General features: G+C 45.0%; 1 protein-coding gene across 1 annotated transcript in view; it reads right to left on the bottom strand.

The window, feature by feature from the left end:
• Positions 1–12842, bottom strand: part of SMYD2 (SET and MYND domain containing 2) — a 52124-nt gene extending 39282 nt beyond the window's left edge. Inside the window, exon 1 of the mRNA XM_021682558.1 lies at positions 12599–12842. Coding sequence (XP_021538233.1) covers positions 12599–12771 — 173 coding nt within the window. The 5' untranslated portion in view covers positions 12772–12842. The remainder of the gene's footprint in view (positions 1–12598) is intronic.
• Between the last annotated feature and the right edge of the window lie 1579 nt (positions 12843–14421).

Genomic DNA, 14421 nt, shown 5'->3' with positions numbered 1-14421 from the left:
CCCTACGACTGCTTTTGCCCTAACTTCTACAATACCCAGGTGAGTCAATATCAAGGAAAAGGACAAAACCAAAGGCATATAAATTTAACTATTTAAAAACTTAAGGTGTTCCTCACAATATTGCTCATGTCAACATTCTGGCTGCAGAGTAAGAAACAAAACCAAAAACATGTAAAAATACCTTCATAACCTATTGCTAAATGTGAATTCCAGAACAGAGGTCAGGCCCTCTGCAGCCAAACATGAGAATGAACACCTTGCCCAACAAACAGGTGACCTGCTCTGAATCCTATTTACAAGAAAACACACCTTTTAAAACTGCTTACAGAAGAATTTTAATAGGTGACCCTCCCTCATCCCTTTGGCTTTATTTTCCTATAGACAATAAACTACTGAAATGCCAGTTTGTTGAGGTGAGTGACTCCACTGTGGACTGACTGACTATACCTTGGGAACTCAACCTTACCAGCTACTGTTTGAAGAGACTTAACAGACATTTTTCTTTCAATCCTTATTGATTCCATGTGTATTTCTAAATTAAAAGGGACATTTTTATACTACAAAACTTTGTACATGAAGCAGGAAAGAAATAAGTTAATCTACCTTAGCCAAGTAAGTTCTATTCAAAAAGTATTATTTTCTCTGTGTAAAATATTGTACCAGACTCTGGAGGAATGATATTTTTATAATAGTTGAGCTATTTGGGGACATAAGCCCTACCTTCATGCAAATGGTGGTAAGTATAAATATCAGGCAAAATGATTCAGCATCCAAATGGCCTAAATGACATAGAATTGAGAGCAGGAAGCTACTCCTAGGACTGAACTCTTTAAGGACACAGAAGTTTGGGTATTACAGAGAAAGCTGTCTTACTCATCTTTGAAGTCCCAGGGTTAGAACACAATGCCTAGAATAGCAAGAGTGCTCAAAAAATGTAAAAACTACTGTAAATATAAAATAATAATGAAATAAAACGAAGAGATTTGTGGGCTGAAGTATTTAAGAGGAGCTTTATAAAAAAGATGCAATTTGAGCTGGATCTCCCTTGAGAACGAACAGACATAGGGAGGTACAAGATAGGGAAGGGAATCCTTCAGAGAAAATGGTTACAAATGAGCAAAAGGAAGAATGAAGAATGATAGAGCACCTTTGCAGGATACTGGAAAGACCACCCAGATTGTGTTTAGGGTTTGAGTAAGAGAGCAGGGAGGGATAATGCTGGTTAGTGTGGGAAGGGCACTTAATATGGAGGAGTAGAACAGTCAAGATTTTGTCCTGAAGAAAATAGGGATCAATGAAGGGCTCTGCGAGTATTTGTAAGCCCTAAGAATTGAGCAGAGTTACATATTTAGATATGTGAAGAGGCCTGTCCAAAGAGCCACTAGTAAAATAAGTTGCAGAAATGAGACGATTCACTTAATAATTATTTACTAAGGCAACAGAGAGATAGGCCTGGGGCTAAGGGCTTGGGCAACACAGATGAATGAGACCTGGTTCCGGCACTCAGGAGCAAGTGTGCCCGAGGAAGTATTTTACGAGGTGCCCTGGAAGCAAAGACAAAGGGAGCTACTCCAGCCTGCAGAAATCAGGACAGACTTCTTTTTTTTTTTTTTAAAGATTTTATTTATTTATTAGAGAGAGAGCACATGAGAGGGGGAAGGGTCAGAGGGAGAAGCAGACCCCCCGCTGAGCAGGGAGCCTGATGTGGGACTCGATCCCGGGACTCCAGGATCATGACCTGAGCCGAAGGCAGTCGCTTAACCAACTGAGCCACCCAGGCGCCCATCAGGACAGACTTCTAACCTGAGAGTTAGCCAGGCAGAGGGACAACAGGGGAGAATCAGCATGACATGTGCATTTGCCTATGCTCCTGTGTGTGTGTGAGTGAGTGTGTGTGTTTCCAGGAGTGAACAGAATCCTGCAGAGCAAGTGGGACTCAAACCTCACGCCTGAAGCCTAGCCCTGGGGATTCCCCAGGAGGCAGCCTTGACTCTAAGGCGGAGTCCTATTAGGGCCATTCTCTGAAGACACAGAGATAGAGAAGGTGGAGGGGAGCCTCTTGCCATGCTCTGAATCTAGAAAATACTTAGTAACTGGGTGTTTGGAAGGCCTGAACATGTGTGGAAATGAATTAAATACTGAGTGAAATAAGTAGATTGTTTCTAAATTCCAAATTTGTGAACCTGCAAGTTTCTAAGATGAAAAAACCTGAAAGTTTCCCTTCAAGTGATCTTTAGAAATATTTACTCAGGTGTTTGAGTAGACTAAATTTCATGAACTTCCAAAAAATGTCTACCCAAAGCTGCAGGTGTTTTAACACTATGTGGGGAGGTTACAATTTCATTAGACCTCAGTATTTAATCAAAGCTTGCCCTGAGTTTGCGGAAGTCATGACTTAGGGTGTGTGGTTAAATATTTTGGTTCGCTGAATTGTCTTTATGACCTACACGGATTATCAATTTTCAACCAAATAAAAGAAGAAGAAAATACTCAACCTCCAAACCTTACTGCCTTCAACAACAACAACAAAAGTCTGCTGAAACCTCACAAAGTTCAAGGCATTGCGGCTAAAATAAAGATAAAAAAAAACCTGCTAGAATATAAGCTCCGTGATGGTAGGGATTTTTGTTCCTTTTTTTCACAGTCCTTTCCTAGGGACTTAGAACCCAGTGAGTGCTCCATAGATATAAATATTTGTTGAATACATTAAAAAGAGAATCCCTGATCTCAAGGAGTTTACCATCTGCTCATAATTAAATGTCTCCTACTGTTGAGGTTTGAAGGCCATGGGAGGCTATCACTGTGAACAGATTTGTGCAATTGATGGATAAGAGCTTTCTCAGGTGGCCCAGGGGCAAGTGTTTCCTATACAAACATCACCACAGTGAGGGCAATCAACAAAGTGTGAGCCCAGAACCCGCATCCCTGAAGAGTCTCTCCTGGTACTCGAAAGACTGGAGACAAAAGCCTCCTCCTGTCCAAGGTCTTTTCATTTTGCCACAAATTGCAATATAACGCCTTTCAAGTGCCAGGCTACAAAATCCTTGAGATTTTTTATTTGGCTCTGATGAAAACCTGTATCCTGCTGGTCAGCCAGATTTTCTCACCACCTCCCTCCCCCAGGATATGCCTTTGTCTTCAAGCCCTGTTGTGAAATTCGTTTCTCCGGCGAGTTGCCTTTATTTCATCTTTTCTGCATGGTGAGTCAGGATCCCCTGGGCACTGACACACCTCGAATAACCAGAATGCACTTGCTGATACACACCAGTGTCTTAGCTATCATCATGGCAAGTGGATTCTATGGACTAGAAACTTGCCAAAGAGAAGCATTTACAAATTCTCAGAGCCCCCCCTTCCTATAAAAGTAACTCAAAGCTATTTTAATAATATGCATAAAATATTTCCATTTAGTCATCTGAAACCCTCCACTTAGTGTACAAGAGTCACCAGATTTTATGTTAATAAATTGGCACAAGGAGCTCCATACTAATTTTAAACTTTTGATTGAAGAAGAATCTGAGACACAGCTGGATTCTCAGCGAATGCATGGACTAGACAGAGAAGTTGTTTCCTGAACCCTCAAGACTTTTTGGTATTATTTTCCTGCTAAATTGCGTATTTCCGTCCTTCAGAGGAGTCTTGAAGAGATGCGATTTCCTTCTGTTCTATTGTGTTGGTGTGAACGCCTTTGCAATTGAAAAGGAGGCCTCTGAGGGTGGCAGGAACAGAGTCAGCTGAAGTTACACAAAGTGAGGTGTGTGGCTTTGTGACTGGTTAAAGCACCCATGCTAATGAGGCCAAGGTCAAGGGTTCAATCCCTGAAAAGGCAGTGACTTCAGTCAATTCGCTGCCAGAGCTCTGCACCCCTAAACTCCCACAGATTTGCTAGAAACCCAAAGATGTGAAGTTGGGGATGTGGGTGGGAAAGGGGAGGCTGATAGAGAGGCTGACAATATCAGTCCCTTGAGAGGGGACAGAAACCTCTAGTCCTAGCACTGGCCATTCTCTGGGGACGAGGGGCCTCGCCCAGGGAACGGCTACAGAAAACCAAGGAGCTGCCAGGCTGACCAGAAGAGGGCTCAAAGTCTGAGTCTGGTCAAGTACAAGCAGGGTGCCCGGTTGTAGGTCTAGTTCCCTGGTGATGATCAAGACACACATATTCAGGGGCGCCTGGGTGGCTCAGTCGTTAAGCGTCTCCCTTCGGCTCAGGTCATGATCCCAGAGTCCTGGGATCGAGCCCCGCATCGGGCTCCCTGCTCCGCGGGAAGCCTGCTTCTCCCTCTCCCACTCCCCCTGCTTGTGTTCCTGCTCTCGCTATGTCTCTCTCTGTCAAATAAATAAATAAAATCTTTAAAATAAATAAATAAATAAATAAAAAGACACACATATTCAAAGACTCGGAGGCAAACCCAGAGAGGGGCTATGGGAGAGAAGCAGGAAATGAGAATGGGAAATCAATAACAGAGGGGAAATTCTTCTAAATCCAATTGGCCTTACACAGAGCAGATGAAGCATGCCTGGAACTGAGAAATATGATTACCTCACTCCATCTGAGGTCCAAAAAAAAAAGGTATAGGTGTGGGGATGGGGAGTGACTTTAGTTATTAATGAATCCAAGAATATAAAAGGACATTTATGATTACTGATTGCCTCCTTGGGAAACAAAGTGGCATAAAATTGTAATTATTTCGTATTTTCCTTGTATTGACAAGAAAAAGAAAAGGGATATTAACCTAAGGCAAAAGAGGAAGTCAAAGACACCAAAATAAAGTAGATGAGGCGCATGGCTGGCTGGATCAAGCATGTGACTCTTGATCTCAGGGTTGTGGGTTCGAGCCCCATGTTGGTGTAGAGATTACTTAAAAATAAAATCTTAAAAACACACACCAAACTAAAATAGAAACCTTCTTTGCCAGGAAAGAATGTCCAATGGAACAAAGACAGTCTCTTCAACAAATGGTGTTGGGAAAATTGGATAGCCACATGCAGAAGAATGAAACTGGACCATTTCCTTACACCACACACAAAAATAGACTCCAAATGGTTGAAAGACCTCAATGTGAGACAGGAGTCCATCAGAATCCTAAAGGAGAACACAGGCAGCAACCTCTTTGACCTCAGCCGAAGCAACTTCTTCCTAGAAACATCGCCAAAGGCAAGGGAGGCAAGGGCAAAAATGAACTATTGGGACTTCATCAAGATAAAAAGCTTTTGCAAAGCAAAGGAAACAGTCAACAAAACCAAAAGACAACCGACAGAATGGGAGAAGATATTTGCAAATGACATATCAGATAAAGGGCTAGTATCCAAAATCTATAAAGAACTCATCAAACTCAACACCCAAAGAACAAAGAATCCAATCAAGAAATGGGCAGAAGACATGAACAGAAGAACAAAGAAGACATCCAAATGGCCAACAGACACATGAAAAAGTGCTCAATATCGCTCGGCATCAGGGAAATCCAAATCAAAACCTCAATGAGATACCACCTCACACCAGTCAGAATGGCTAAAATTAACAAGTCAGGAAATGACAGATGTTGGCGGGGATGCGGAGAAAGGGGAACCCTCCTACACTGTTGGTGGGAATGCAAGCTGGTGCAGCCACTCTGGAAAACTGTATGGAGGTTCCTCAAAAAGTTGAAAATAGAGCTACCATACGATCCAGCAATTGCACTACTGGGTATTTACCCCAAAGATACAAAGTAGGGATCCGAAGGGGTACGTGCACCCCGATGTTTATAGCAGCAATGTCCACAATAGCCAAACTGTGGAAAGAGCCAAGATGTCCATTGACAGATGAATGGATAAAGAAGATGTGATATATATATACAATGGAATATTATGCAGCCATCAAAAGGAATGAGATCTTGCCATTTGCAACGACGTGGATGGAACTGGAGGGTATTATGTTGAGTGAAATAAGTCAAACAGAGAAAGACATGTATCATATGACCTCACTGATAGGAGGAATTCTTAATCGCAGGAAACAAACTGAGGGTTGCTGGAGTGGGGGGTGGGGTGGGAAGGATGGGGTGACTGGGTGATAGACACTGGGGAGGGTATGTGCTCTGGTAAGCGCTGTGAATTGTGCAAGACTGTTGAATCTCAGATCTGTACCTCTGAAACAAATAATGCAATATATGTTAAGAAAAAAATAAAGAAGAAGAAGAAGGTAGCAGGAGGGGAAGAATGAAGGGGGGGAAATCGGAGGGGTAGACGAACCATGAGAGACGATGGACTCTGAAAAACAAACAGGGTTCTAGAGGGGAGGGGGGTGGGAGGATGGGTTAGCCTGGTGGTGGGTACTGAGGAGGGCACGTTCTGCATGGAGCACTGGGTGTTATGCACAAACAATGAATCATGGAACACTTCATCTAAAACTAATGATGTAATGTATGGGGATTAACATAAGAATTAAAAAAAAAAAAAAAACCTTCTTTGTCATTTAAGTTCTAAAACAGTCAACTTTGCTGCCTGGGTTCTCACCAATTCGGAGTTCGCCTGAACACCAGCTACTGCCGGACTACAGCTCTGAGCACTGGATCTTTCCAAAGAAATTTAAGACATGTCTTTGTATTTCTTTTTTTTTTTTAAAGATTTTATTTATTTTTCAACAGAGAGAGAGAGACAGCGAGAGAGGGAACACAAGCAGGGGGAGTGGGAGAGGGAGAAGCAGGCTTCCCGTGGAGCAGGGAGCCCGATGCGGGGCTCGATCCCAGGACCCTGGGATCATGACCTGAGCCGAAGGCAGATGCTTAAGGACTGAGCCACCCAGGCGCCCATGTCTTCGTATTTCTTAAACAACCTTCTGACTGATAGTGTGCAATCTGCTTGTCCTACAGGAATACCATCCAGGGGCCTCCTATAGCATAGCTGCACCATATATTTTATTTCCAAACCTAACCAAATGAACTTTGCACCAAGTTCTGAGGAAAGAATATGTTGAAGAAAAAGAAAAGGGGTTCTACTCTGATGCTGTCCTACCAGAGGCCAGAGAAACAGACTCTTTATATGTGGGTATAAAGACTTAGGTAACAAACTCATGTTAGTTCTAGTTTAGTATTTTTAAATATTCTAAGCCCACAAAAGGACCAAAGCCTTGTGTTCTTTTTACATTTTATTATGTAATAATTGATACATAAAATATGTATATATATATATATAGCTCTTATGCAAATTCCAAGGCACTGTAATAAAGACATTTCTGAACCCACAGCAGCCTAAGATACAGATCGAAGACTGCTCCATCAATTTATTTGTTCAACTTTTAGAAACATTAGTTTGTTGAATTACCTGTTGGAGGAAGGAGAAGCAAAAGAAAAGAGGTAATAAGAATAGCATTCACTCCAGAAGAAATCAGAGTGAAGATGTCCCAGTGTCTGGGGCGGGTGGAACAACACAGTAGATTCAGGCCAAAAGGGGTAGGGGAAGGAAACCACACTCAGAATAGTAAGACATGGCTCAGTCCATGAAGGGCACAGAGCCCTTTATTGAGTGAAGACACTCAATAAACATCTGACAAAAATATGTGAAATTCAAGGAAACAACTTCAACTCTCCGACACACAGCTTTTTCCTACGTGCAGTGGGGTAAGGTTCCCTCTACATAAGCCATTCTTGGGAGGATCAAAAGAAGAATGTATCTGGAAATGCTTTATGAGCTGCAAAGAGCAACATGATTTTAAGGAATGTCGTTTTATGGGATCTTCAGATATTTTTGATTGAGAGATTTTGTGCAATTGCTTTTGAGAAGGAAAGGTATTAGATGGTGGTTTTTAACTCACCAGGGTTTGAATTTCACTTCAGCATATCCTGCTGCTTGTTCTGTCTCTTTCATGTCAAATCATTTCCAACCGTACAGCTTCATCCCAGAGCCCCTATAAGCTATAACAGGAATTGTGTTCCCTGCATATGAAAAATACGTGTGTCATGGCGCTTGCCACATCTAAAGTCTTAAAGGACTGCTCTTGGCCACAACTGAATCATGCAAAAATTAAAGAGCAGAGAGGAGGTATGACAGGCTTGCTATACAGAAAATTCTGTTTGCCTCCATTTCTCTTCTCAAATATTAGCTTAATCTCATGGCAAAAGACTATTAGAGCATCTAAGCACTTTGGAGCTAGAAAAGGCTCTTTAAAAAAAAAAAAGGTTTACCTGTTGTAGGTTCATTATATCATTTCCATTAGGTTTTGAAAAAAAAGTGAAATCCGTTATTTTCTGGGGGACCTGGGGGCTGAGAATGGCTGCTCTTAGCTCGGGGTGAATGTGCCATCTGAAGGATGACTCTACTGGTCAACAATTTCCAGTATTTCCTTCCTGGTACCCCCTTCCCAACACCACCATGATAAAAATGTCCCTGACACTGCAATATTTTATCACCCTCTGTCACATTTAGCACGAGCGAGACCGTCACGCGGATTGTGACAGCTTACTCTGTGCTAGGGCTATACTAAGCGCTCGACTTCTACTGGCTCATGTAATTCTCACGTAGCTCCGGAGGTAGGCGTTCATGTGAACACAGTAAACATAACGGAACCTAGTTGTTCAAAGACATTATGTAGTTTCCCTAAAGACAAATGTCAGGAAGGGAGGAAGCCAGAACTCAAACCAAGTTGATCTGGCACCCAAGTCTCTGCCTCGCCGTCTCTAAATAAATGAAAAACTTCCAATATTCTAATATGGCAAGTGACAACATAGTATCTCATTACCTGCTGTACAGATGGCTGAATGTTGTTTTATTTAATATAACTTTTTAGAGGAAATCTGTTGTCTGTATATTTTAATCTTACTACCCATTTTTTAAAGAAATACTTGTGGAAAGGAGGGAATTCTCTATTAGAGCACATGTCTAATTTTTCATTCAGAAAGCAAGATAATTTGAAAACATTTGAAGTCAGTTCTCCCCTTAGAGACCATACAATTCTCAGAGAATGTTCTGGGAATAAACAGAATCCCAGCAGCCCTGGGGATGACTCCCCGATCTGAGGTGCTGCTTCAGGTGGTCAGTCCCAGGGTTCTTTCAGAGAACATTAAGGTTTCTTAAGAAAACCGCAGCAAGAGTTCATGCCTCTTAATACTGATTAAAATCAACTAAATATTACTTTGACAGTCTGGTAAAACAATGGGCTAAACCAGGATGAATAGTACTACAGAATAAATCTGTGAGACATCACATCTTTACAACTGCTGAAACAGGACATCTCGATCATACAGTTTTGCTCATGCAAGCATTTTAATTTTTAAAACCACTCTGAGTGAGCCAGGCATGACATAAATTTCCTGAAATTGTGTTCTAACAGCTCTATTGCGAGAAGGCTAAGTGGGCCTTCCTACTTTCCCCCCATACTCGGAATGAACTAACAAAAAAGGTAATGTTCTTGCCCTTAAATGATCCACGAGCCAAGAAAATAAAAGATCAAGAGAGAGACATCTTCCCACCTGAGGAACTGTACACAGAATGAATATTGAGATGTAACACTGGGTTACAGCAGATTTTTTCCCTTTTTGAGACAAATAACAGTGTTAAAATATGCTGAATACTAAGTATGAAATATAATATAAGGGGCGCCTGGGTGGCTCAGTCATTAAGTGTCTGCCTTCGGCTCAGGTCATGATCGCAGGGTCCTGGGATCGAGCCCCATATCGGGCTCCCTCTTGGTGGGGAGCCTGCTTCTCCCTACTTGTGTTCTCTCTCTCACGGCGTCTCTGTCAAATAAATAAAATCTTTTAAAAAAAAAAAGGAAAAGAAATATAAAAGTATCTGCCATAGAAAGGTGGCCAATGGCCAAAAAAACGTGTGTGTGTGTGTGTGTGTGTGTGTGTGTGTGTGTGTGTGTGTGTGTATACAAAATGTATCTGGCTCCCAACTGGAAAACATTTATTGTATTTTTAGGAGTTGCCTTCTAGCAGCTGAGGCAAGATAAACATCCTCCCAAGTATCACCACCAAACTGAGAAAATGTGTACAAATTTAAAATTCCCAGAAACAAACCTCTATCTGAATTGTGCCAACAATAAGAATCCCATTCCCCTGGGACCTGAGAAACTTCCCTTTATTTTTCAATTTATAGAACTTATTACTGCAGAAATCACCTATTTTCCTTCAAAATAAGTTAAACCCAGATACAATTAATATGACAAGGAAAACCTCCAGTGGCTCACTTACCTTAAGCAATATCATTTATGCTAAACTTCTAGCACAAGAAAGGATAAGAAGTAGTTTGGGGTTTTTTCCTGTGGGGGAGGGGTGGGTGGGGTGGGGAAGTAGCAGATTTTACCCTGTATGCTTTAATATTTGAGAATTCTGCTCCTACTCCCTTGAGGCTCCAGGAGACATACATGTGTTCTAGTACAGCTGGACAGATTGGTTTGTTCTGGGACATGATCAAATAGTGGACAGAGGAAATGGTGCAAAATTTATAAGAATGACCTAACCACTAATTCTAAACTAATCGAATTTAACAGAAATCATAGAGTGGTGTACAAAGATATTTCCAATTTCATAGGTATCGTGGTATCACTATTTCCTGTGTGTTATCTTAGTTGATTTCAAATGACTCGTTAGGGAAAGAGAAGAAATGAACCGTGGCTGTTAAGAGCGGTTCACCTAAGCCAAACAGAGAAAAGTGGGGGGCGGGGGGGCCGGGGGCAGGGTCAGGGACAGTGATACTGCCCCAATGCACATAGCCGCCCAGGTGAGGGGTCTAAGACAGCGGTTAATGACCCTAACAAATGTTATTCAGAAAAAGGAGAAACAAAGCACACTCCGTCACATAGGGCCGGGTGCTCTGTGGAGCTGCATCTGACCATACATTAATGTTCTAAGTAAGGCTGGGGGTGTATACCGTAGATACAGTCAGGACACTCACAGCTAAAGAGAAGCATCTCTCAGCTCCGCTTCTCCCCTCTGAACCCAGAGGGATTTGATCTCTAATTCATTGGAGGCGTGCACGGGTAACTACCATCTGAGTACCTACTATGTGCCCGACACTGTGATCCTCTCTCATAGGCTGGACTCCAGGAATCACCAGGATTCCTGATGGACGGAAGCACCTTCCGTGCTAGGTGACCCCGCTTTGCTCCTGCCACTCCAGACACCCACACTGCTTCAGACTCCGAGCCACAGCGAGGCTCAGAAGATCAAGGGACCAGTCACAGCAGCCTTTTTAACTTTGGGAAAACCCAATGCTCACTTCACTCAAACGTTGCAAAGTGGTGCCATGACCCTTTAGCTCTTGACTCACCAATTCAAAGAGCCACATCACATACAGCCCTTAAGCTGCCCACGGCATGATTCTGCGTCTAGTGCCTTTCCAGGTCCCCCCAAGCGGAAGACAGTTCTGGCAGGGAGTCTGGGCAAGATTACTATAATATTTAGCCTTTGTCCCTTCTTTTGCTATGTCTTATCATAGAATAAGGCACACAAGTCTGAGAAACTGGGTACTTTGGTGTATGTTGGACTTGAGACCTGTACTCCAAAAGTACCTGCAGGACCTCAGGTCAGTGCAATCTGACCCAAGGAGCTCCATTTCAAAGATGAAGAAACTGAGATTCAAAGAAAGTAAAGCAGGGTCCATTCTTCAGAGAGTAGGGAAGGTGGGGTACACACGTAGTTCAACACCATGCTTCCTGTCTCTGGGATTTTACTGAGCACCTAACTAGCAGGAAATGGACAGAACTGAAGCGAACAGATTTCATTCCCTTAACTATTGGTGTGACTACAGAGCCACAACCACACTTCCTATCTGAGCGGTAGTTTTCTCGCCTGTAAAATGGAGAGAGTGTGTTGGACTGGTGATTCCTAACGCCTTTCGGGTCTGAAACTGTCATAAAGCTTAAGGATATAATGATGTGTGGATGTGGATGAATATATATGCATATAGATGAATACAGACGTATGTGTATATATGTATGTATATGTATATACATGACGTGCCGCAATTAAATACTATTTCCAACCACACATTTTGCCTAATTCCCTCAGAGGCCATGTTTTCAAAATCCCAAACCAAGGCTAGGTACGTCCCATCATTGCAGCCCTTCGGAATCCCGGGTCGTGTGGTCAGTACTCCTCTGGCTTCTCTCCAAACACAAGTGCTGAGTGAGAAGGAAGAGGAGGAGCCGCGTACTTTACATGAAATGTTAAGTGTCATTAAGTTCCCCGGAGGGAACGGCAAGTCTGCGGCACGGCTGGGCTGGGGGTTGGGGGGGAAGAGAACACACCGCAGGAAGCACAAGTTAAAGGTGACAGGCGGTGGCTGCTCGAACCTGGGGCCGGGCCGGCAACGCACCAAGTGCGCAGCGCGTGCCGGGGCTTGGAACAAGCCTGGCTCCGCGCCGACGTCTGAGGGTGAGCCCGGAGTGAACTCCCGGGTGAGCCCATCCCGCGTAAGCAACTCGGAAAATGGGCCGTGCGGGGGCGGGCGGCGGGCCCTCGGCTGCTCGGTGGGCCCTCGGCTGCTCGGTCCGAACGCACGTGGCACGACCCGCGCGGGGTCGCCCCAACCGCCGGCGCTAGGACCCGACGCGCCGCGCGCACTTCCTCCCGCCGCGGTCCGAGCCGCCGCCGCGGCGCCCCCGCCCGCGCCGCCGCCCTACCTGGCGAAGCAGTACTCGCAGTGGTTACCCCGCTCGTTGACCGTGAGCACGTAGGCGTAGGCCGGGCAGGAGAAGAGCAAGTCCCCCACGTGGAAGGGCTGCAGGGCCCGCATCCCCCGGCCCTTGCCCGGGCTGCAGAAGCGCTCCAGGCCGCCGTCGCCCGCGGCCCTCATGCCGGCAGCGGGGCGGGGCTGGTGGGGCCGGCGCTGAGGGGCGCCCGGAGCGGCGGCTCCCCGCGAGCTGTTATTGGAGAAGCGTCACCCAGAGCTGCGGGGCGGGCGGGCGGGGGGGGTGGGGAGGGAAGCCGCCGGAGACGCCGCGGCGGCCACAGCTCCCCGGAAGGGACGCCGGCCCCGCCCGGCTCTCGCGCGCCCCCGGGGGGAGGGGGCAGGGGGAGGGAGGGGGACCGGCCCGGCGGCCCCGCCCCGCCCGTAGGACCCTCGGCGGCCCGCCGGACACGCGCTCGGGGTGCTTCCGGTGTGGCGGCGACGGGCGCTGCAGCCACGGAGGCTCCTGGCGGCCGGGCGCGAGGCGTCTGCGCCTCGGCGGCGTTTCCGCGGGAAGAGCGGACGCTGTCCCCACTCCCGTGGGCGGGTGGGGTCGCCGCGGGTGGCCAGGACCCAAGGCCTCCCCGGATAGGCCCTGGCCCCCACGGTGACCCACCTTTGGCACATCGAAAGGGACAAAGATGTTTCTCAATCTCCTGTATCTTGTCCCTGTCGGAGACCCTAGAAGGGGTCATCCGGAACACCGAAGAGAAACCGCAGCCCCAAGAGTGTGAGGTGCCAAGGGATAAAGGGCGCTTTCCTAAGGTTAAAGGCTTTTAAACCTCGTGAGGCTTTAAACCTTCCAGGGAGTCTCTGGAGTACTTGGTGTGAACGTTTGCCTCTCCAGTGGAAGTTAATTACACGGACAGGAGAGGAAAAGTCCCGTCAGCCGGGCTCACTGAGTCCCTGCTTTCAAGAGACTTATTCTTTGCAGAGAAAGCAGGAAATAAGCTTGCCTTCAAAGAACTTAGACTCTTCTAGGGGTCCAAATGCTATGCTCTGGCCAGAACGCTAGGCTGGAATTTGCAGTGAATTTAATCACATGGACCACTCACCATCATCTTAGAAAAGTCCATTTGGTTAATCACACAGAGGATTTGAAACCTGTATAGCTCATAGAACAGTACTTAGCACATAAGTCCTATACACAGGCATGCTGTTGGTATTACTCATATGAGAAAGGAGGATGTAATCTGGGTTCCACGAAGGATTGAGTAAGAATGAAATTGATGTGCATGTAGTAAAAACTCTTAAATGAGTGAAGGGAGAATTTAACAGAAAACATACTAAAAACTCAACTTTGATCTCAAATTATGTTACACGAGTAAGTTCAGGACTAGTTTAGCAAAGGGAAAGACGAATACGATTTGGAGTATGTCTTAAAATCAGAATTTTTGACACCTCCGTAAAATTCCTAAAACGAATAAGCCTGTAGCTTATTCCTGTAAAGAAGAATACATCTTGAATGCTATTTCATTTATGCATTTGAAGAAGCATCCACTGAGTCACCACTATGTGCCAGTCACTGGGATAGAAAGATGGACAAAATGTAGGCCTGAGTCTTTGCATTTGACACATTCACAAGCCAGTGATAATTGCTGTTAGTATAATGGGCCAATTGTGCAAAGCACATTAAACACATTGTCTCATTTATTCTGTAATCACAACAGCCCAATGAGTTAGGCGCTAAGTCCCTCTTTTCCAAAACAGGAAACTTAAGACTCAGAATCACTTCCAAGGCCACACAGTAAGTTGCAGAACTTGGTTTCAAACTCA

Source organism: Neomonachus schauinslandi, chromosome 6 (assembly GCF_002201575.2).
Source record: "Neomonachus schauinslandi chromosome 6, ASM220157v2, whole genome shotgun sequence".
Taxonomy (NCBI): domain Eukaryota; kingdom Metazoa; phylum Chordata; class Mammalia; order Carnivora; family Phocidae; genus Neomonachus; species Neomonachus schauinslandi.
Note: the sequence above shows the minus strand (reverse complement) of the source record. Positions and strands in the feature narration are given on the sequence as shown.